This window comes from Lissotriton vulgaris, chromosome 2_1 (genome assembly GCF_964263255.1).
Source record: "Lissotriton vulgaris chromosome 2_1, aLisVul1.2, whole genome shotgun sequence".
Taxonomy (NCBI): Eukaryota; Metazoa; Chordata; class Amphibia; order Caudata; family Salamandridae; genus Lissotriton; species Lissotriton vulgaris.
Window position 1 is genome coordinate 284497210 of NC_141687.1, and position 23792 is coordinate 284521001.

The 23792-nt window shown below is 47.7% G+C and overlaps 1 protein-coding gene across 1 annotated transcript in view; it reads right to left on the reverse strand.

Annotated features, from left to right (window-relative positions):
- The window catches only part of RPS6KB1 (ribosomal protein S6 kinase B1), a 350261-nt gene that overhangs the window by 299221 nt on the left and 27248 nt on the right, over positions 1-23792 (reverse strand). Inside the window, exon 2 of the mRNA XM_086954940.1 lies at positions 18789-18835. Coding sequence (XP_086811066.1) covers positions 18789-18835 — 47 coding nt within the window. The remainder of the gene's footprint in view (positions 1-18788; positions 18836-23792) is intronic.

Below are 23792 nucleotides of genomic sequence, written 5' to 3' on the forward strand. Positions count from 1 at the left end.
TCCATGGTAGGTGTATTGCTAGCAAGTCTATTTGTCTTGGAATTGCCCCTCTCCATATTTCCTGTGCCAGCACTGATGGGGGCACTGACTGTCCCCCTCCTTTCTTGTTGATGTAGAATATGGTGGTTGTACTCTCTGTTTGGATTAGTACCCCGTGTCCGTAAAGTTGCATCTGAAAGGCTTTTAAGGCTAGGAACACTGTCTTTATCACATCCTGTTGTGACCACAATCCCCCTTACCCTAAGGGTGTTTGTGTGTGCCTCCCACCCCATCTGGGAAGCATCTTATGTGATGGTCATTGTTAGAGTTGGTTGTGTGAAAGGCTTGCCTTGTGTTAGGTTATGTTCCTTTTGCTCCACCATGCTATTTCGTGCTGTATTGTTTGATGAACAACCACTAGATCTTCCCAACTCCCTGTTGCCTGTGATCATTGTTGTTGGATCCATTCTTGGAATGGCCTCATGTGTAGGCACATATTTGGGACCAAATGCATGCATGACGCCATCATTCCCATCAGTTTGCTCACTGTCCTCACTGTCAGAGCTTGCCCCTTCTGGTAAAGATGGGTCTCCTTCAATATTGCCAAAGTTCTCTTTGCACTTGGAATCACGTTGCTCTGTATGGTGTTCGTTGGACTTGGCCCTTCTGGCAGGTTCACCCCTAAACTTTTTGCTTTAGTATGTGACTTGGTGTTGGTTTTTGGTTTCTGGGCACTTTCACTGTGTCCCAGTGTAAAGTGTGTGCGCACTCAGTGTGTGTGGTGAGAATGGCCTGCCCTCCCATAGGAATGCATAGGGAATGTATGTGTCCATGTTAGTTCCTGATGTGTGGGGAGTGCAGGGTTGAGTTTGGTATTGTGCGAACTCGTGAGAGTAAATGCTGCGCGATGATGTGTGCGGCTTTAATGTGTCTAGTGTGGAAGTGCCACTTCTAGACATTGGAATGTCTGAGTAATAAATATGAAGTGACTGTCTGGCTTGTGATTGGCTGGAGCTGGCTGGTGTGCCTGGCTCCAGGAGTCAGGATGGGTCTGCCCCGGATTTGTGAGTGGAGAGATCTGCATATTGATGGCAGGAGTGCACCTCTGACCTGAATAGGGCTGGGCTTTCCCTTCACAATGGTGGCTCCGCCCCCTGTGATGTGACTGATGACCCTAGCCTGTCCTGTGAATGGGGAGAGGGGCTGAGCACAACAGAGTGCTCCAAAACCAGCGGAGTCTGGTTTTCCCTTAACCCTGCAGCCTCAGACAAAGGATTTATGTGTATAAAAAGGGGCAGTGACCCCATGTAAAATGTTCTCTTCCTGAGCCCAACTTGAGGGGGAGCCTGCTGCTAGGCGCCAGGAGGACCGCCACTGGGGACTGCCTCCCTGCCTGGAGGGCACTGTGAGCTGGCCCCTGGGCCCAGCCTTCGCTGCTACAAGACTTTTGCTGGACTTTGGGGACACTAGCGATTGGGAGTGCTTTGCTTTTATTTCTTTATCCTTGCAGCGCCTGGAAGCGTTGGATTTGTTCCCCTAGCGCTTGGGAGCGCTATGCTTTTATTTCTTTATCCTTGCAGCGCCTGGGAGCGCTGGATTTGTTCCCCTAGCGCTTGGAAGCTTTTTCTTTTTACTTTTGCAGCGCTGAGCTGCCTGTCCTCGAGAGGGAATCCCGGGCGTAGGGATTCCCCCCCTCCCCTCCTCGTACACCTAGCGGGTGCCCACCCCGCGTTATGGCCACCTAGGTTGTTATTTGAATTACGGATGCCCACCCTGTCTTGTATCTTGCATTAGAGGGAGCCTACCCCTCGTTTTGACTCCAGCGATCACCGCCGCAGCCCCGAGGCCGAGCTGAGGAGCTCAGCCGCGATGTCATAGTAGGGCTGCGCTGGGATTGGCCCCAGCCGGCACAGACTCCTCCTGCGTCACTGGTGGGGAGGTCTGTGATTGGTTCCCCCCGGAAGTACTTTCCCAGGCGCCCAACCCGGAAGCCCCGGCCGAGGAGAAGCTGGGCTGAGCCTCGCGGGCTCTATCTCTCCGAGTCCCGGTCCTGAGACGCAGGGACGGGGTGAAGCACGGGCTGTGTGTGGCGTGGGGCTCCCATGCATGGAGAGCCCCGCATCCTGAAGGAGAGAGTCCCCGGACCCTGCGCTGCAGTACCAGGTGAGAGGAGGGGTCCGGGGGTGAAGAGGGAATCCAGGCACATTGTTGGGGGCTGCCCACACCCACGAGGAACCCAAGAAATCTCCAGGTTCTGCCCCAGTAAGTGAGGGGGAGCTGCCTGCACCCTAGTGTAGCTGCCAGTGTCACATTTGATTTTTAGAGCCTGTTGAGCTCCACCGATTGCTGGGGCATATTTGTTTTAGAGCCCAAGAGGCTCCCAGGGGCACATTTATTCCTAGAGCCTTGCATGGCTCTATTGGGGGCATTCCTTGGCGATTCAGAGCCCCTTGGCTCCAACGTGATTTGGGGGCATTTAGGAGCATCCAGAGCCAGAGGGCTCCAACGTGGCACAATTTATTCACATGGCTTCAGAGAGCCCAGACAGCATTCCTATCCCCAGCTGCCCAGCACTTAGTGGGCAGCTGCCTCGTTTATGCCTGTTCTTCTGCGAATCCTTCTGTTTGCTGCCTGCGCAGCCTGCCCAGACTCTGCTGGACACAAGGTGTTTCAGCCCCTGAGAGGCCAAGTTGGCCTGGGGACAGTTCCATGTGTTGTGCCCTTGCTTGGGGTCGAATATGCTACTTACCAGCATGCATCTGTTCTTGGCATGTAGGGCTGCTGACATTCATATCTGTGCATAGATCGCCGCCTAGTGTTGGGTCCGGATGATCGCACATTGTTGTCCTGGAAGAGTCTTCGAAGTATCACGAGATAGGTGGCTCCTCCCCTGGACTACAGTGCGCATGGGCATCCTCTCCATCCTCAGATTGTTTTTAGCCATTGTGGCCAAGATGGAGTGAAAGTAAGTGAATGATGACCATGCTAGAAGTATGTGTGAATGCCGCAGCTGCTGCAGGAGCCGGGGAGGAGGGCGGGCAATATGAATGTCAGCAGCCAAGAACAGATGCATACTGGTAAGTAGCATATTCGGTTCGAGGCATGTGGGCTGCTGAATTCATATCTGTGCATACAATACATAGCAGTCCCTCCATTAACGGCGGCCGCCCTTGCCAGCTGCAGCAGTTTGGAAAAGTGTTTTTAGAACAGCCTGCCCTACAGCTGCCTGCTGCTTGGAGTGCACATCAACACAGTAAGCTTTTGTAAATGTGTGTGTGGTAGACCATGTGGCTGCTTTACATATGTCTTCCAAAGGAATATTTCCAAGGAAAGCCATGGAGGCCCCCAACTTTCGGGTGGAGTGGGCCCGTGGTGGAATAGTGAGAGTGTGCTTGGCTTTCTGATAGCAGATCTGAATACATTTAACGATCCACCTGGCTATACCAGCCTTGGAAATGGGGTTACCTTTGTTTTGTGGCGCAAAGGCAACAAAGAGTTGTTTAGCCTTCCTAAAATCCTTGGTCCTATTAATGTAATACATAAGGGCCCTTTTGACGTCAAGTGTGTGGAGCATTCTCTCCGCCAGTGACTCTGGGTTTTGGAAGAACACAGGTAGTTCTATAGTCTGGTTGATATGTAAATGAGACATTACCTTAGGAAGGAATTTAGGGTTAGTGCGAAGCACCACCCTGTTAGAATGAATTTGAATAAATGGTTCTTGGATAGTTAGTGCCTGGAGTTCACTAACTCGTCGTAGCGACGTAATCGCTATACGGAAAGCCTCTTTCCATGTCAAGAATTGAAGCTCGCAGGAATGCAGTGGTTCAAAAGAGGGACCCATCAGCCTGGTGAGGACAACATTGAGGTTCCACTCCGGAGCTGGTGGCGTCCGCGGAGGAATGACTCGTTTGAGTCCTTCCAGAAAGGCTTTAATGGCAGGCACCCTGAAAAGTGAGAGGTGCTGTCTGTTTTGGAGGTAAGCAGCCATTGCGGATAAATGTATGCGAATGGAAGCATAGGCCAGATTACATTTGTACAAATGATGTTTTGAATAGATGCATCCAGCGGGTTAATGATGTGGCCTGCACAATAAATGACTAACCGCTTCCACTTCGCCGCATAGCATGCTCTGGTGGTGGGCTTCTTTGCCTCCCGGATGATGTCCATACAGTCAGGAGGTAAGTTGAGGTAGCCAAATTCTAAGACCTCAGGAGCCAGATCGCCAGGTTGAGCTGTTGCGGATCTGGATGCTGAATGTCGCAATGGCTCTGCGTCAAAAGCCTGGGTGTGAGGCGCAGCCTTTGATGCGGTACCACAGACAGTTCCAAAAACGTGGTGTACCATGGTTGGCGAGCCCACGTTGGAGCAACCAGGATGAGAGTCATCGAGTGCTGCTTCAGCTTGCGTGCCACCAGCGGTATTAGAGGTGCTGGGGGAAAAGCGTACGCAAATTTGCCTGACCAGTTCGTCCATATCGCATTGCCTTGCGACTGTGGGTGTGGAAACCTGGCGGCAAAGCTTCGGCATTTTGTGTTCTCCTTTGTGGCGAACGGGTCTATCTCTGGATGACCCCACATTTGGAAGTATGGGTGGAGTACCGATGGATATATCTCCCACTCGTGCATTTGGTGGCTGTACCTGCTGAGCAGGTCCGCCATCTGATTGTCTTTGCCTGGGAGGTGTTCTGCCATGAGGAAGATGTTTCTCTGAATGGCCCACTTCCACATGCTCTGAGCCAGATGAGACAGCTGTGAGTGTGTTTTCCTCCCTGCTTCTGAATGTAGTACATGGCCATCATGTTGTCTGTCCGGATCAACACGACATTGCTGCACAGATGTACTTTGAAGGATTTTAGTGCCATGAAGATCGCCATCAGTTCCAGAACATTGATGTGCATCTTCCTTTGCTGTGGTGTCCATAGTCCCTGCACAGTGTAATGGAGAGAAGCGTCCGTCGTCAGGATGATCTGTGGCACAGGCTCTTGGAACGGTTGTCCCTTGCAAAGGTTTTGTGGATTCCACCAATGCAGAGAGTTGTATGCCCGACCGCTCACCAACACTAGGTCTTTCAACTGTCCGTGAGCCTGAGTCCACTGACGTGCTAAGCACTCCTGAAGTGGACGCATATGTAGTCTCGCGTGCGGGACTATGGAGATGCAGGAGGCCATCATGCCGATCAACTGCATGAACACTCGCGCTGGAAGCGAGTGTTGAGGTCTGAATCTTTGTATCAGCGATTGAATGCTGTTGACCCTCACTGAATTTGGCTGTGCTGTGGCTGCCAGAGTGTTTATCGTCGCACCCAGATACTGCCGTATGTGGGCGGGTTGCAAGTGGGACTTTGGGTAATTCAGTGAGAATCCCAGATCGTGAAGAAAGTGAATGGCGTGGGACATGTGGGCGGCACACTGCTGGGCTGACTTTGCCTGGATAAGCCAGTCGTCCAGATAAGGGTAGACGTGACTGTTTTGTCTCCTTAGGTGCGCCGAGACCGTCGCCAGGCACTTCGTAAACACCCTGGGTGCCGTGGTGACCCCGAAAGGCAAAACCTTGAACTGGTAATGTTGGTTTTGGATGGTGAACCGGAGGTATTTTTTGTATGATGGGTGCAGCGGAATGTGAAAATACGCATCCTTTAGATCTAAAGTTGCGAGAAAAACCCCCCTGACTGAGCAACAGGAGTACTTGCTGCGGGGTCAGCATATGAAAGTGCTCCGATAGAATGTACTGATTGAGGGGTCTGAGGTCCAGTATGGGTCTGAGGGACCCGTCCTTTTTTGGTATCAAGAAGTACAGTGAGTAAACTCCTGTGCCTCTTTCTTCCACAGGCACGAGTTCGATTGCCCCTTTTTGCAGTATCACGATGACCTCCTGCTGCAATAAGTGCAAGTGCTCGTTGGACATAGGACGGTGTCTTGGGGACATGTTGGGTGGAGTGGATGTTCACTCCAGACAATAACCGTACTGTATGAGCTGTGTGACAAACCTGTCTGTGGTGATGGATTTCCAGACTGGCAGGAACTGTTGAAGTCTCCCCTCGAACGGTGTTGCGTGGTCGGGGGACAGTGACAAGGCGTCACTGTTTGTTGGTGGCAGAGGATCTGGAGGAGTTGTTTTCACGACCCCTGCCTTTGGCGCCGTTTCCACGATATCCACCTCAACTTTGTTTGGTGTATGTGGACTGCGTGTTGCCTTTATAGAACTGCGTGGTTTGGGAGAGCTGGCCTCTGGAAACACCTCTAGTGCTTGAGCGACGAAAAGAACCACACCTGAATTGCTGGGACTGCAAGGCCCCCATGGACTTAGCAGTTTCAGTGTCCTTTATCTTTTCCAAGGTGGTGTCCACCTCCGGGCCAAACAGATGAATAGGGCTTACTGTCTGATTAAAAATGGTGGTCTGTATTTCTGGCTTAAATCCTGAGATTCTGAGCCAGGCATGTCGTCTCAGCATGACGCTAGTGTTGAAAGCTCTGGCCGCGGTGTCAGCCGCATCCAGTGCACATTTAATACAAGCATTGGATATTAGCTTCCCCTCTTGGATGAGCATCTCAGCTGCCTCTTTGTATTCGTCTGGCAGGTGCTGCAACAGGGTCTCCAGTGCGTCATAGTGTGCCCTGTCATACCTCGCTAGAAGTGCTTGTGTATTTCAAATGCGGCAGATATTGGCCGCTTGAGCTGCCACCCTTTTCCGTGATGCCTCAAACACCTTAGATTATTTATCTGGGGGAGGAGCATCACCCCTTTGTCTGAGAATTAGCCCTCTTCCGGGCATTTGAGACAGCAAGAGAGTCCAAAGGTAACTGTCCCTTGATGTAAGTAGGTTCAGTAGGCGCTGGTTTATACTTCTCAATCCTAGGGTTTATCACCCTGGCTCTGGTAGGCTCTTTAAAGATCTCCCCAGCATGTTTTAAGACACCCTTCAGCATAGGCAGAGTCTTGACAGTTCTCTCAGACGGAAAAGGTGTCAAAAAGAAAGTCCACTTCAATGGGGTCAGCATGGAGAAGACGTCATGATTTTTAGCCGCCCTTTCAATGAGGGCATTAAATGCCGCTGAATCCTCTGTAGGTGACGTTTTTACAGCATAGAGTTGAGTGTCAGGGGCAGAGTGAGGATCACCTGGGTCAGCACCAGCTGCCCAGGGTTCATTGGTATCTTCAGGGTCTGTGTAGACAGGATAGCTGTACTCATCATCATCATCACCTTCCCCAGCGTCCACGTCAGAGTAAGTGGGTGAGACATCATGGCCATGTGGAGAAAGTGGTTCCACAAGAAAAGGAGTTGAAGTGGAATCCTCCTTTTTCTTTAAAGGAATTTTGTGGGACTCCATTGGCTGTTCCGGGGCAATTTTCCGTTTATGGAGGGAAAGTCTGCCCGTTTCGGCATCGATAAAGTGTTCTTGTTGTTCTTCCAACGAAGATTGTCGATGCTTTAAGGTTGGGACCACTGTCGTCGACTTCGGCACCGAGGGCACCTTCTCGGGCACGCTGGCTCCCATCCTAGGGGTGAGAGCCTTCGGCGCCACTTTTGGCTGCAACGTGACGTGAATGGGCGTTGACGCTTATTGAGGTTTCTCGACCGGCTTCGAAGGTGGAGGATCTTTCGGGATGACAGTTGAAGCCTTCTCCTTGATGCGCTTTAGGGAGTCCGCCACCTGCTTGGAGAAAGCGGCGGACGGCCGCGCCGAGTCGACGGGATCCTTCGAGGCACCACTAGACGTGGACGCGTGGGTTGCGCCGCTCTTGGCCTGGTCTTGTTGACGCGGAGTCTGGAGAACCTTCGGATCACCGAGTCCTTTGTTGGTGTCGACCGTCTTCGGCGCCGATTTACTCGACTCAACCACCTTGACCTTTGTCTTCGGTGTGGCAGACTTCGTCTCGATGCCCTTGACCTGTGTCTTCGGATCGACAACACCCTTCTGCTTCGTCGGTGCCGACGGCTCCGAGGCCTTCGATCGGACCAAAGTAATGCACACTTTCGGTTTCGAGGGGGGCACCAGTGCTTTTGCTTGCGTCGAAACCGTTGGTTTTACTTTCGGTTTTGATTTTGCAGTGTGCGGCTCAATAGTAATGTCCGTAGCCGAGCCCGAAGGCGGGGCCGTAGAACCCATTGTAAGATCTTGGGTAAGGCCTAGTGGCGATCCCTCGACCTGAGCCTTTTGAAGCGTTACGGCCCCAATGTCAGTTTGAGTTAGCTCTTCGCTCGAGCTATCTTCCATGGCCCCAAAGGCCCCGTCGTCGTCTCCTACCTCGTCGACGACTTCTTCTGCTTCGAACATTTCGGCGTCCGCGTCTTAGTTATAGTCGACCTCCGACGCGGGATTGGACAGGTTTTCACCAACTTCCCGGTCAGCTCCCTCACCATCCCCGGCATCGAAGACGTCCACAGGCGCCGGTGCAGTTTGCTGGGCCTCCGGCGAGCAGCGCGTCAATGCTTAAGCGTCTTCTTGGATCTGAAACGGGAACAAGCCTTTCAACTGGCTTCATCATGATCTGGCAACAGACACTTGATGCACACCGGGTGGACGTCGATGTGGGGATACTTGGAGTTATGTTATGTTATGTTATCCGGATTTATAGAGCGCACAGATGCCCCAGCAAAGGGGCGTCCTGGCGCAGGTACAGAACAAAAAGCCGGACAAGGGGGAGAGACACAACACAACAGAACTAAGGAGCAGGGGGGAAGAGAAAGGTTTTGACAGCCTTCCTGAAAACAAGGAGCCCATCGATGGCACGAATGTGGACAGGCAGGGAATTCCACAGTTTGGCGGCAAGAACTCGGAAAGAGCGTCCGCCTATCCTGGATCTCTTAAAGCGAGGGACTATGGCAAGGTGGAGGGCGGAGGACCTCAGAGAGCGTGCTGGAACGTAGGAGAGAATGAGAGGCTCCAGAATCTGAGGAGATGAGAGTTTGAGAATTTTAAAAGTCAAAGTCAGAGATTTAAACATAATTCTCTGAGCCACCGGAAGCCAGTGGAGATTGTAGATGGTTTTCCTAGCTGAGCAGAATTTGGGTAAGCCAACCAGAGCCCTGGCGGCAGCGTTTTGAACGCGTTGGAGACGGGCTAGTTCAGCCTGATTGACTCCGAGAAAAAGAGAGCTGGCATAATCAAGTTTTGACAAGATCATGGCTTGCACAATGAGCTGTCGGGTGGGAGCGTCGAAGTATTTGAAGGTGGACCGAAGCTGACGCAGGATCCCAAAACAAGATGCAGCAATCTTTTTAGTATGGGTGGAAAAGCTCAGTTGAGAGTCAAACCAGACCCGAAGGTTTTTAACTTCAGTGACGGGGATAGGAGTCGGACCGAGCTCAGACGGCCACCAGTTATCGCCCCATAAATGAGTTTGTTTCCCCACAATGAGCACCTCGGTTTTCTTGGCGTTCAATTGCAGGAAATTATCATTCATCCAGTGGGCCACGGATATGAGTCCCTCACGGAACTTGGTTGCCTCAAGATCGGAGGCCCCACTAATGGCAACAGCCAGCTGCGTGTCGTCTGCGTAGGACACGATGGAGAGGTTCCCACGCATGGCGACATCAGCTAGCGGTTGAACATAAAGGTTGAATAAAGTGGGGCTAAGAGCCGATCCTTGTGGAACTCCCTGGGCAATCGCATGAGGTTTAGATTCGAAAGGGGGGGTGGTGACCCTGAAGGAGCGATCAGATAAAGATCTGAACCATTCAAGAGCCAGATTGTCCACCCCGGCCTCAGCCAGACGGAGTAAAATGTCATGAGAGACAGTGTCGAAGGAGGCACTTAGATCAAGGAGCACAAGTGCCGCCGTATGACCTGAATCCACCAACATGCGAAGATGTTCTGCCATATACAGGAGCGCAGTCTCGGTGCTATGACCTGGCCTAAAGCCATTCTGCGTGGGATGTAAAATATTCGCAGAATGGAGATGGTTGGCTAAGATGGTATTAACATGTGCCTCGGTCAGTTTAGCAGCCCACGGGAGGAGAGAGATGGGACGATAATTTTCAGCTTTTTTAGGGTCTAGAGCAGGCTTTTTTAAAATAGGAATGACCTGAGCCTGTTTCCAGGCACAGGGAACAGAACCCGATGACAGGGACAGATTGATAAGCTTACAGATCGGGGGAAGGCAAAAAGAGGCAGATTCTCTGGATTGTGCGGGCCGCAAAGGGTCTTTGGGAAGCCTGATTTTACTTTAATAACAAGCTTGTTGAACTCCTCCATAGAAAGCTCCGGAAGATGGGATAGCTTGATGGTAGTTTTAGGAATGGCAGTGGTGCCCTGCCGAGATCCTGTAGAGTTGGGGAAAGCTCGATAGATACCTTCCACTTTACTAATAAAGAAAGTAGCTAAATCCTCACAATGGGAGGAAGAGCAGATCTCAGCGGTAGAAGTTCTACAGGTAGTAAGCACTTTAAGAGCCTTAAAGATAAGCTTAGTAGGGTTGGTGCTAGCACTGAACTCACGTGAAAAGTAAGAGGCGCGGGCCCTGCAAATGGCTCTGTGATACTTCTTAATGGTGGCGAGGTACAAAGCTTTCCTGTCCGGATCGTATGATTTACGCCAGACTCTCTCGGCTTGTTTACAAGATTTTTTTAACAGCCTGAGAGAGTCATCATACCAAGGACTGGAATGGGAGCGCTGTTGTTTAGTCAGGGTAGCAGGAATAAGCTTGTCCAACGCATTAGTGAGCCAGTTGCAATAAGATTCGTAGCCAGATTCTACATCAGTAAAAGGGGCCAAAGGGACGAGTTGCACACGGGACATCTCTTGAACGGGCTCCGTTCCATGATGATCAGTCGATAGGGTCTGTGGCGTCGACTGGGCCCTCCGCGCCGAAAGCACGCGGTTCTCTAGAATCCGGCTCGGTACAGAGCTGGAATAATCAGGCACCGAACGCAAGACTATACCGACGAAGAAAACTAAAGGCCTTTTGGCCTTAAGAAAGTTTTTATTGATTCCGACTAGAGTGAACCAATATACATCCGAACCCAGTGGCGGAAAAAAACAATCTGAGGATGGAGTCGATGCCCATGCACACTGTAGTCCAGGGGAGGAGCTATCTATCTCGTGATACTTCGAAGACTCTTCCAGGACAACAATGTGCGATCATCCGGACCCAACACTAGGCGGCGATCTATGCACAGATATGAATTCAGCAGCCCACATGCCTCGAACACATGTTTATGCCTCATGTGATGTTTGCGCAAATGTGATTTCTTGCCTACTGTGATTTTTGCATAATATGCAATGCTTTTTGCCTATACCTCTAAATGTGTGTTTATGCTGAGGAGGTTGTTTTTCCTAGTATAGGTTATGCTAGTGATATCCTGGATCCCTGCATGATATTTGCCTAAGGTGTTTAGGATTGCGTAGGGTGTACTTACCTTCTACCACTGGTTACTGGTTGTGTGCTACATTTGCTATTGTTGCTACAATTATTCTATGTTCTAAGTACTATTCCTACAAAGTGCTACTTCTACTAAGTGCTAGTTCTACCAAGTGCTTATTCCTGACAGTGGTCCATGTGGCCCTGTCCTGTGTATATAATCCCCTCTAAATTCTGCCTGTGCCAGTGGAACAGTGTAAAATGTGTGTTTATTATCTAATGTGTTTGGTATAATACAAAGGCTATTTTTAAATATAACCTTGCGAGGAGTTTCCTTTGTGGTGGGCCTTGGGTGGTGTTGCTGGGTGCGCGCGCAAACGCTTTACACATCGCTCCGGGATAAGCCTGACTGCTCGTGCCAAGCTACCAAGGGGGTGAGCAGGGGTTATCTTTGGCGGGTGACTTCCTTGCCCTGACTAGAGTGGTGGTTTCTGCCTGGCTTTGGCGCTAGCCTTAGCCAACCAGAAATCCCCATTTCTAACAGTGTTGATCTCCGCACCTAAGAATATCTTCACTTATTCTGGTTTGATTGATGATTTTCCCCAATGGATTGAAAACCCTAGTTGGGCTAGTGTTTGTATGACTTTTCATGTGCCACTTGCGATTGTTGTATGGGTTTGCTTTTATTTGCCTCTCTATTACTCGGAGGGTCTTCGGGGTGAATGCCGCACAGGCGTTGCAGTCCTCGCTGCGATGGTCGAGCGGCAGACAGAGATTGTAAAATGGGTGCTGGTCCTTCTGTGCGTACTTGTGGTGGCAGTTTGAGCAGAATTTAAACTGAGTTTTGTCCATCACCACGGCCAGGGAGCCCCCTGTGTGCGCATTCTCCAGCAACTCCAGCATACTAACCTCCTGTTCTGAGCGACAAGGGTACAAGAGGCTCCAAAGGCCTCCCTGCAACTGCCCAGCCGACCTGCTGTACTAGACCTGAAACTGAACCTGCCTGAGCCTTACTGGCCATCAAGTTCCTTATCTCAAATAGCTGCCTATATGGTCCTGTACCTTTGGTGTGGCATCAGTTGAGTCCTTCTAAAGAAAAAGAGAAATTCTGAAGTTTCGTGCTTTTTCCGGCTATGCCAGTTTGTGCCAAGATCTTACTGTCTGCGTTGATCTCCAAAATGAAGCTTCAGTGAATCAGACTTCGTGCTACAGCAAACCGGCGACGCAAGATCTGCATTTCGCGCTACAGCATCGAAAGCCCACAAGTGACAGCCAACTTTTTCCAAATGCTCCTCCACCCTCAGTGGTCTGGTAAGGTTCCTTAGACCCCCTCCGCTTTGTATACCCTTGAGAAGCTTTAAAAGGCCCCTCCAACTGTCCACTGCGCCTACTGATCTTACCGCTAATCTAGGCACACCATGCTTGAAGTCAAACTGGGCACACTGAGGTTGAAAGGGGTTCATGCAGTACAGTTGGAGGGGTTCATGCAGTACAGTTGGAGAGGTCCGCCGTGGGAAGAGGAGGCAGGCTTCAGCGGCGGGCACCTGAGGTGGCCTCTACAGCCTCAAAGGGCTTTGACTTCAGCAGCTGTAGCCACTACAGGACCCAGCCTCTGACTTGTATCGGGTCTAGAGATTCATCAGTCCTACAAGTACGGACTTGCACCCACCTGGGTGATCAACTAAAGAACTACAAGTACCAGAGTCCCGAGGGGCGATCCGGAGGAGGGGCTAGCGGTGTGCGCTCCATGGATGACTAAACACAATATGGCTCCCTTGAGCTTTGGGCCGACGGGCTCTTGGACGACGCACCTGCGTGCCGGTTCTGGCATGGAGGCCTTTGACTGTTGTGTGGCGGCCTTCTCTTCCACCCCTAACGATCTTTCTCTACTGATGAGGGAAGTTATCCCGAAACCCGAGACATATCTCGGGCGATATCCTAAAACCCGGGACATGTATCGGGTCTAGAGATTCATCAGTCCTACAAGTACCAACTTGCACCCACCTGGGTGATCCACTAAAGAACTACAAGTACCAGGGTCCCGAGGGGCGATCCGGAGGAGGGGCTAGCGGTGTGCGCTCCATTGATGACTAAACCCAGCCTCTGACTTGCTTCTCCTGGCTCCTCTGCGCTTCCACTTGCTGCTACATCTCAAGGCATGATCCACATAGGTTTGTGATCAGCAGATGCAAGCAAGAACTCATGGGAGATTACAGTAAACTAGCTATTCTCCACATAGGGGGGGGGGGGGACTAACTCAAGCTGGGCAGCCTAAAACAAATAAAGTCAGTAAAGAGAAAGCAAGCAACAATGAGTTATAAAGCACAAAGCTAATGGTAAACAATGGACAGAATGCATTCCCAAGGAAGCTTTCATAATGTCCCCAAGTCTTAAGCAAACCAGACAGCTGCACAGTTGAGTATGCTTTGACTGAATGATCTATTTACTGAAATTCCCCTGTGTGGTCCAAAATACCCCAGGTGAGGTCCAGACAGGGTTTTTTGTTCAGTGGCTGATGTGACACAAGGCGTGCTGTCAGAGTGAGGCACGTCGAGGACTGGTTGGGCATCCCCCATCCAGAAAGCCCCCGGAGGCAGGAATTGCCCTTCCAGACCTGCAATAACTTTTCATGGATGACACAACTACAAGTGATCAATGACTGGACCTTTTCCACCCAAGATGAACCACTATGGACCTAGAGAGTTTTGTACGGCAAGTATATTGCGAACAAGGGAGGCCATGATTACCAGCCACCTACGGCCATGGTGTTCAAGTTATGGGACAAGACTACTAAGACCTGGGTTGGAGAAGTAAACTGACACTGGATCCCTTACTAAGGGATTCGGATATATTGAAGGGACTACACAACATGGAGGACCAGAGAAATAGGGACCTACTGGGTATATCTAAGGTGGGTGACATCTGGCAAGTTAGCGAGAACAATCTTCTCCAAATTACAAGAACAATATAAACTGTCAGGAAGTAAATACCTCTGATATCAACAACTACGATATCTCTTGCAAAGAAATGTGGAGCTGCTACGGCAGGCGTCGGACAAGAACACTGGAATACATTATAATAGGGGCCATCTTGATCAATCACGCACTGTCCCAACTATACTCCACTCTCTTACATAAGAGTCTCCCACCCACCAATAGACCGCCTGAGGGATGTGTGGGAGAGAGACCTCGGTAGGCTAGAAGACCACGACTGGGCAACAGGCTTGCTGCTACTCTTGTGAGGTAACCATACGTATGATGCTCCTTTAAGTTACGCATACATCAGAGTCGAAACGTCGACGTTCTATATCGGTACAGTCCAACCAGATCCTTTGGTTCTTAACTGCATAGCAATTTCGTAATCTGCCAGAGACACCAGACTCATCTTCATGCTGGCCGCATTGCAAAATCATTCCCTTGTATAAACGGTATATAGAGTAAATGTCCGTGTATCACCAATATGTAAATGTCACTTGAGCACTCTCTTCACTTCTTTTATTATCACCTTGTTCTTACTGAAATGTTGACAGCCGTATGAAAAAGAAAAAAATTCAAATTCAGAGAAATAGTATACATTTACAACTCTGCATAAATTGTGGTTCTCTTGTTCCAGCGCACCCTCTCTAGTAACACGGTTACTTTTTTGAAACAATGCTTATGACCCATCCTTGATTATGTAAGCAATATCCGTACCCGACAGAACCAATTGTAGCTTACTTTAAAACACAGTATATATCTTGTGGCATCACACATCTAAGAGCGCTACCCTGGATAGCCTGGAAATCCAAATCACTCAAAGAACAAACATCCAAAAGGTTTCTCTCTATATATATGGAATACCCTTTCTTTATACCTCTCAGTCTTTTATTCGCAAAGTTAAGAAAAGGTTTCAAAAGCCACTTCAAACAAAATGTTTCTAATATCTCGAACTGCATTTCTTACTGCCCCACCCCACTGTGAAGCAACATTTCTTATCTCTTCGGTATTTGTACACATGTACTATTCTCAGCTTGAACTGTAAACTCTTACACTGAACCAGAGTGCCTGCGACAGGTCAGCAGCTGCCCCCCACCCACCTCCTCCCACCCCCAATGCCTTCAGACCCTTATGGACGAGTACAAGACAATTGATTGAAACACAACTGCATATCTGTAGCCTTCCGTGTTAGTTCGTTATCCTGTCATCGTTGCTCAATACGGTTACCTTCTTTACAGTGATGGTGAAGACCTAGTTTTGGAATAAGCCCTAGTATTGATCATTGTTGTATCAGATGGATGGTGTTCAAACTACACATTTAAGTAGGCTCATATTTAATGGTTTTCATTTTACTGACTTCCAAACAATTGTGTGACGAATTTCAGTCTTTTTGAGGTTGCTGGATTTTTGTTTAAGCACCAGTGAGAGAAATCAAGCCAAACTACTAAGTTTCTAGCTGATGCACACATGCAGCTTGGATTGACCTAGCCTGCAGAAACTGGGATGTGTTCATGTTTTGTGATAAAGACGTGTTTTCACAGCATAAGCATAAGGTGCATGCGCCTGACTTCTGGAGTAGAAACAATTTAGGGATCTGGTGTTCTATTCTAAATGTAGTTCCAGACTAACTAGTCCCCCCCGCCCCCCCACCCTACTATTCTAGTAAAAGGCATCTATACAAATTCAGGCTAGTATTGCTCCCATCCCACAGGGCGATTCTGTTTGAGTCTGGAAACAAAGTTGCAGATTAGATGACATTTAGCGCAACACTGCTAAAAAAAATCAGATAATAAAGCTCCAGCAACAATAAGGAGACAATCCAGTAATTTCACCATAGATACATACATCTTCTCTGTGGTCACAAATTCCCAGTTTAAAAGTAATCTGCTGTAGAAATAATACAGACATGATCTACATTATGTTGCAAAACTTATTTTTTACTCATTGAAAACTATTTCATTTGTCACCTAGACATCTTGTTGTAAGCACGGAGCTGATTTTCCAGATACCATGACTAACTCTCTCCACCAGCGAATAACCACCTATGCTTCACTCACACATAAATTGAATTCATTACATGCTGGCAAAGGATGTCCCTTATTTCAGTCTTTGTTTTAGATATTTGGAATTTGATTCCAGGTGACCTGCACCTCCAGCATTCTAAAAGGATCTATGTATTACAATACTCAGACATCTTAAGGTATTTTTGGACATTAACCAATCTGAGGAGGAAAAACGCTGCTCGAGTGCTCTATAAATTAAAAAGCAAATTGTCCTGTACTCTTCAAATACAACTAACTACACAGGCAGCCATTACACACAAAAAGCAAAATTGTCCCCAAAATTTTTTGGAATAGTGATAGAAAGCGATAAGGATGCAGGAAGGCCAGAGTGAGCCAGTTCTAAAAGTTTACACCTTATCCCTACAGGAGGAACAAGCTTGGTGCCACAAGCAAGAATACCATCAACAACTGATAACTCTTCACCAATTAAAACCCATGGTTTCTCCAGACGTTTGTAGTTCAACTTTTTCATGACATTTTGAATTTCTTGATCTTTCTCAATTTCATCTTGCCATTCAGAGTCACTGACTGCACCGGAGGTGATCTCACAGACATTCACGACATCATCATCACAAACAAAATCTTCATCTAAATCAAGAACTTTTGGATTAACTAAACGAGAAAGACAATCAGCAGATTTATTGACAACTCCAGGAATGTAATCCACATCAAAGTCAAATTCCTGGAGAAAAATGATCAATTTTCTAATTCTCGAAGAATTTGAATCCAAACCTTTTTTAGAGAATACTTCTCTAAGTGGCTTATGGTCAGACAGCACTCACCTTAGTTTCCCAAATCAAATTCCTAAACGTCCTTAAAGACCAGTAGATAGCCAAAGACTCTTTTCAATAACAGAAAAATTATTCTCTGAACCTCTCAGACACCCCGAAGTACAAGCAATTAGTCTCTCCACACCCTCATTTTTTTGAATTAATACAGCTCCCAGTCCTTTAGCACTAGCATCAGTTAGTATGTAAGTTGAGTCACGTGGCACAAACGCCTGTAATGAAGGAGTTTTCTTTAATTCATCTTTAATGGAACAAAACTCACTATCACACTCATCTGACCATTGAAAAGCAACCAACTTAGTTGTAAATTTTCTCAAATTATGGGTCTGGTCAGCATAACCAGGAATGAATTTACTATAGAACTCTACCATTCTGAGAAAAGATAAGAGTTACTCTTTATTGACTGGTTCATTCATTCTTCGGGTCTAATTTTGTGTTAAGAATGTCTAAAACTGGTTATGGTGGCTTAGGGAGACTGTCCTTGGATTTGAGCGTGGAAATGAACTTCTCCTTGGGAGTGGAAGGTTTTGGCTCCGAGGCGTGTTTGTTTCGGAGCAGAGGGTTTCGGCTCGAACTAGCTTGATCCTTCGATCCTGATGGTTTCGGATCCGAAGAGGATTTTTGACTCCGTCTCAAGCCGGAAGAATTGACAGTCTGTTTCGGCACCGAGCCAGTAGGCGGGGCGACGCAAACAATGTCTCGGTGCAGACCTTGGCCAGAAGGCAGAGATGGTGCCGAAGCCTTAAGTATTTTGGAAGAGGTTTTAGGGGTCAAATGATCTTCGGTACTCACGGCACCTTGTCCCGGAGGCACATCTTCATCTCCAGATTGGACTCCGAAACAGAGACGGCCTGTTCTTCTGCGGCAGACACTTTGCTCTCCTCCTGCTTGGATTCTTCCCTCGAAGATATCCGGAGTGTGTTGAATGCTTTGACATTGCATTTCCCGTCGTTGAGCCCAACGATTGCATAGAGTCTTCCGGGACCGAAACGATTTACAAGCGTCACAGTAGTTTTCCTTGTGCTTCGGAGAGAGGCACAAGTTTCAAACTTGATGTTGGTCAGTGTGAGGGTACTTGGCGTGGGACAGAGGACAGAATAGGAATGGAGTCCTTTCCATCGGCAGAAGGCTGGCCCGACGGGCGCTCACAAGGTTTTCGATCGAAGATGGATAATTTTTTTACATATTCGATATGCGTAGAACAAGTAAAAGCGTACATAAACAATACCTTCAAGGGGACAGAGCGCAGCAATTCAGGTCTGAACCCAATGGCGGAAAAAAACAATCTAACAATGGAGTCTATGCCCACGTGCACTTTCACCGAAAGGAGGAGTCAGCTTACCTCGTGACAGAAAAGACTTCTTCGGAGAAAAACAACTTGCAAACATCCGGTTGCAACCCTAGATGACAGGAGTATGCAAAGCATGTGTATCTACAACCCACATGCCTCAAACGTATGCTTTCATCTGCATACACAGTATATCCTCTTGATAAAGGATGTCAATTCCTGTAATACAACAGGGTAAAGGTATTCAGATTTTGATATGGATTTCAGTATTTCTCCATGTTCAGTGTCTCCATGTTCAGCATTTCGAAGCCATTATATAACACTGTAGCAAATGTTGAGCATAGTATCTTGCACAGATGGTATGAGCACAGAGTTTTGCAGAGGATCAAACTTACAGTTCATACGGCACACCACCATGGTCCATGAAATCGATGAGCTGGCCCTAAAAAATACAGATACAAACATTGCATATTAACTGCTGCCAATATAAATCCTGGACTATAAACAAGCAAATTTACAAGGCTTCAACATTGAAAAAGATATTAAGATAAAATATAGATCATAAATACATAGCAGAATTGTGATCCATGCTCTGATCACTTCGGGCCTGGATTACGCTAATGCTCTCTATCTTGGAGCATCAGAAGCTTTGTTACGTCACCTTCAGGTTGTTCAGAACACCATGCAAGGCTCATTATGTATTTGCCAGTCATAATTCAATCTCTCCTGTTCTCAATTTATTACTCCGGTTGCCATTTAGGAAGCTGATTTTATTAAATCCCTTGTCTTGGTTCACAGGGCTGTGCTACAAGAAGGCCAAGGCTATCATGCTAGGAAGTGTGTGTCCTATTGTCCCTCTAGATCACTGTGCTTAGCATCCAATGCAATGCTGGTTGTTCCCAGCATTAAGCGCCGGAGGAAGGAAGGCAAAGCATTTTTGTTCCTTGCAGCCAAAGCATAGAACAAGCTTCCATATGATCTTTGGAAGATTTCTCTAGACGATGCATTCAGAAGGCAACTTCAAACCTAGGGAATAGGGCTTCTGTGCTTTGGTGAGTATCATTATGCTTTCAGCGGCGGGCCACACCGAGTGGCTGTGAGCTCTACAAATCCCTTCATTCATTCACTCGGGAATCTTTTTGATTCGGTTTAGGTTTAAATCTTTTTATTGACAATTTTGCAACAGAAAAATACAATAATCATCCCATCTACATTCACTGGTAGGTGGGGGGTAATTCGGGGCAGGGGGGACAGAAGAGGAATTCTTAGGACAACATCAAGAGAGGATGGGAGAGGACATTAAGGGATAACAGGGTGAAAGGAGGGGATGGGTTATATAGAGAACCTGTAAGAGAAGGTGCACCACTCCTAAGGGAATGAGAAGGGAGGATGTAAGAGGGGCAGAGAGCAGTGTAGCACAGTTAACTGCGACTCTTTGCCACCTGACGCGGAGAGGTTAACCTATAACGAAGGTATTATAAACAACACATTGCCGTAATTTTGCAGCGCTATTTAGCCCATATATTTGCCTTTTGATAATCCTTATGTTGTGAATATCACCGTTTTTGAAAAAAACAGTAGTAATGGTTTACATGCAGACTCGATAACTTATTGCAGATTAACCCATGCGCGATGACTGTATGATATTCTCCCTTGCGCTTCCACAACCCACTCTATTTCCACGCATGCTAATGATAATGCTGCTCTTTAAGATACCTGAGCGACCAGTAAGTGCTCCATTGTTCCCTCTACACAGTGAACGGACCTACGACTTGTTCTTCTCCTCTAAGCTTTAGTTTCATACCAGTGCCGCAAATATGATGCACATCACATAGAAATAACCATTTGTAAACTATTCAATGAGTTACTTCTTGGCTAACTACAGAAATGATTTGCATGTATGCTATATGCCCTCATTATTGTGGCATTTAGAATCCAAATGTTTGACAATTTTTGTTTCCACAATACAGGATTCTCAGTATGACAATTTCATACATCCCAATGAACACTGCACTAATGGTGTGAGTATTATTTTTCTTCTTGTCCTGACGAAAGCTCTACAGACCCTCCTGGGCCCAATAGAGCTGAAACATGTCGACCTGCCTATTGAGATATATGGTAATCCAGTAACTCGATTACCTAATATACCACTATTTTTTTTTAAATTTACATTGTGCACCTCCTTATAATAAATTTTGGTTTTTGGTGTTACACTGTTTTTTATTAACCTAATTTTTTGGTTCTGTATATTATCCCTCTGGATCTGTCCCCACAATTTCTTGACACTTCTACACTCACCAGAGGTTGCCTCGGGTGAGGCAGGCATATAGCACGTTACTTGACAACCCAATGACTATGCCATGACGTTAGAGAAGGGGCGGATAAAAGATACACCGCAACATCAAAATCACAGCGTCTATGAGGGTTGTCAAGAATAACCATTGGTTATTGTAGATACAAGTGTCCATTCCCAACTTTTTGATGATTCATTGTAATAGGTCACGCCATTCTTTAGTTGTGAATATACGTTCACTGGCCATAGTGGTACCGGGCATTTCCCTGGTGGGCCACTAAGGGTTTGGGCCGGTTTTGGGCACCTGGGGGCCGGTTTTGTTACAGGGCCGTTTTTGCAGCATAGCTGCATTATCGGCCACTGTAACGAAATCGGCAGTAACTAGCCCTGGTAAACAGCTCGGCAGCACCCTCAAACCCCTGGGAGGCTTGCCAAGCACTTTGCCAGTACCGGTTTTGGGTCCCCGTCCGGCCCGGTGTACGTTCACATTCTTCCTCCAATTGACGCTGTACAGGTGATTTCGAGGTAAGTAGAGTATTAAGAAATGCAAAGACATCGGAGAGAAGGCGTCCGTCCAAGAGCATGTAATGAGTCATTTTTCTAAAGGTGTAAGGGGCCTACTCGTGTGAGGGCGAATTGCAGGTTGCGAAACCTAGCAGCAGATCGCCGCATACTGCTAATGCACGGCGGTAGGGAGACCGTAAACAGACTGAATTTGGGTAAAATACATAAGTCCACTGATATCAAACAGGTTGCCCACCAAGTTCGCGTCCTGCCACTGAACGAACGCAAAGCCATGGAGTGCGGGGAAAATCAGGGTTTCCTATAATTGGCATTTGGGGTGATATTAGAGTGGATTACCAGGATATCTGCACTCAATCCCAGACTCCTACATAGCCCACAGCACCGGGGAGACAGACTAAGGTTGATCAGTGCGGTTTCGAGAGCCAGTGGATTTTTCAAATATGAATACCTGCCACTGCTTGGTCTATAAAGCACTAGTGCTTTAAAGGTTCTAGGCCAAGACCATTCAACCATGTAACGCAGTTGTGCTGCTAGATATTGCATTAATAAATTGGTGATACCCAAGCAGCCATCAGATTGTGATAGTTACGTGTAATGTCCAGCCATGCATGCCCACTTCTTGTCCCATTTGAAATAATCTATAAGGTGCTGTAGCTTCTCTTCTACCGGTTTGTGCAGGGGTGTTGCAAGATAGAAGTAATATTCAGCAGAAGCGTCATTTTGACGGCTGCTAAGCGCCATAGCCAGGAAAGATCATAGCTTTCATTTAGAGAGATCAGAGTGCGTAGTGGCCAATATCGCAGCATTGTTGTGGTCAGCAGTGCGCCCAGGTGTGGCATGAAGCACTCCACCCTCTGTGAGGGCCAGACAAATGGGAATCTGTTTTCAAACTGTGCTTGCTTGCTCTTTGGAACAGTCAGGTTCAGTGCTGAAGAATTCTGCAGGTTCGTTTTGAACCCAGAAGCTACCCTGAAAGCCTCCAATTCTCCAATCACAGAGGGCAGGCAAGTGTCCAGGTTCAACAGAACCCGCAGAATATAGTCAGCATAGAAGGCCACCTTGTGCTCTCCGCCTCCCATATATACTCTAGAGATGTCTTGATGGTTATGTATCTTTTTTTGCAAAAGGCTCCATGTAGAGGGCAAACAGTAAAGGGTACAAGGGAAAGCCCAGTCAGGTGCCCCTAGTGACGCTGAAGGTTTGAGATGTCTACCAGTTAACCCTCACCATCGCCTTAGGTGAAGCATAAATACAATAGATTCATTGAAGGAAATGTGGGCCAAGGTAAATAGGAGTCAGCATTGAGCGAAGATAAGGGCAGTGGACTCAATCAAAGGCCTTTTCTGCATCTATATAGGAGGATGAGGGACGTGATACGGAGCGCGGAGCCTTGGCCAGAATATGGCATATGCGTTTCGAGTTGTCGCTACAGCCCCTTTCGGGAATGAAGTCAGTCTGGTCAGGATCCACAAGGCCTTGCATACAGAGAGCAAGTCCACGTGTCAAGATGCGTAGCACTCACGCTTGTATCAAGCTCTCACTATGGTGAGAATGGCGAGTAACTTAGCTGACTCCTATAAGAAATTTGAGTACACTTGGGGGCCACTTGGAGTATTTTTTGCAAGGCCTTCCATTGTTTGCCTGTCTAATACTGGTTCAGGCTCTCCATCTCCTCCAGTTTTGAACTACGGTGAGACAATCTGACCTATAGGCGCAACGACTGCCAGTGAGGTCCATCCCTGCCTACCACAAATTATGTCGACAAACAACTCTTAGATTGAGACGATGGTACAGTTCACTCTTAAATCTTGGGACAGGAGAGTGAGGGAGGGAGGGGTTTTCTGGGATTATATTACATCTTATAATTTACTAGTCATGCTGAGAAAGCAATTCGCAAAGCATACGGTTTGTTAATGTGTTTACTTTGGTCTCACAACCCATATTTTCCCTCAACCTGAAACAACTGTATTGTCATTTAGAAGTACCGGACTGAAATATAGGTAAAGGGTCGTAATGTGCTATGTTATGTATTACTTTAATAAAAACAAGACTGACAAAAATCTCAGCGTCCACATTAAGTAAAGAAATAAGGTGGTAGAAGGAGCAGTATGCAGGATTCTTACCGGGATTAAGGATTACTGTGATTGCTGTAAGTAGCAGTGTATCCATCAGGGTACTGGTGGTTCTAAAGTGTTATATAATCTTGCTGGCATGAAGCTAGCAATGACCCAAATGTTTTATATAATTTTGTAACCATGTTGCCCATGAGCCTTGCCTGGTTGGAGGGGATGTACAGCCATAAGGACTGCGCTAGGAGTGATGTCTTTATCCAAGGCAGAGGCACGACCCTTCTGGGAGGCAGGCCAAAAGAATTTGTAAACTCCGGAAGTTTAACTCTTCATCACCCTGGGATTACACTCTTTTGCGCGCAGTCTCTCTCGTTTTCCTCTCTCTCTCTCTCTCTCTCAACTTCCTTCACTGCCCATCTCCCTCGCTCTAGTCCTCTCCTCCCTCTCATGTTCTCATCCTTTCTTTATTTCGCACTTTCTCTCTCCATCTCTGTATCCTCTCCTGCGGTCTC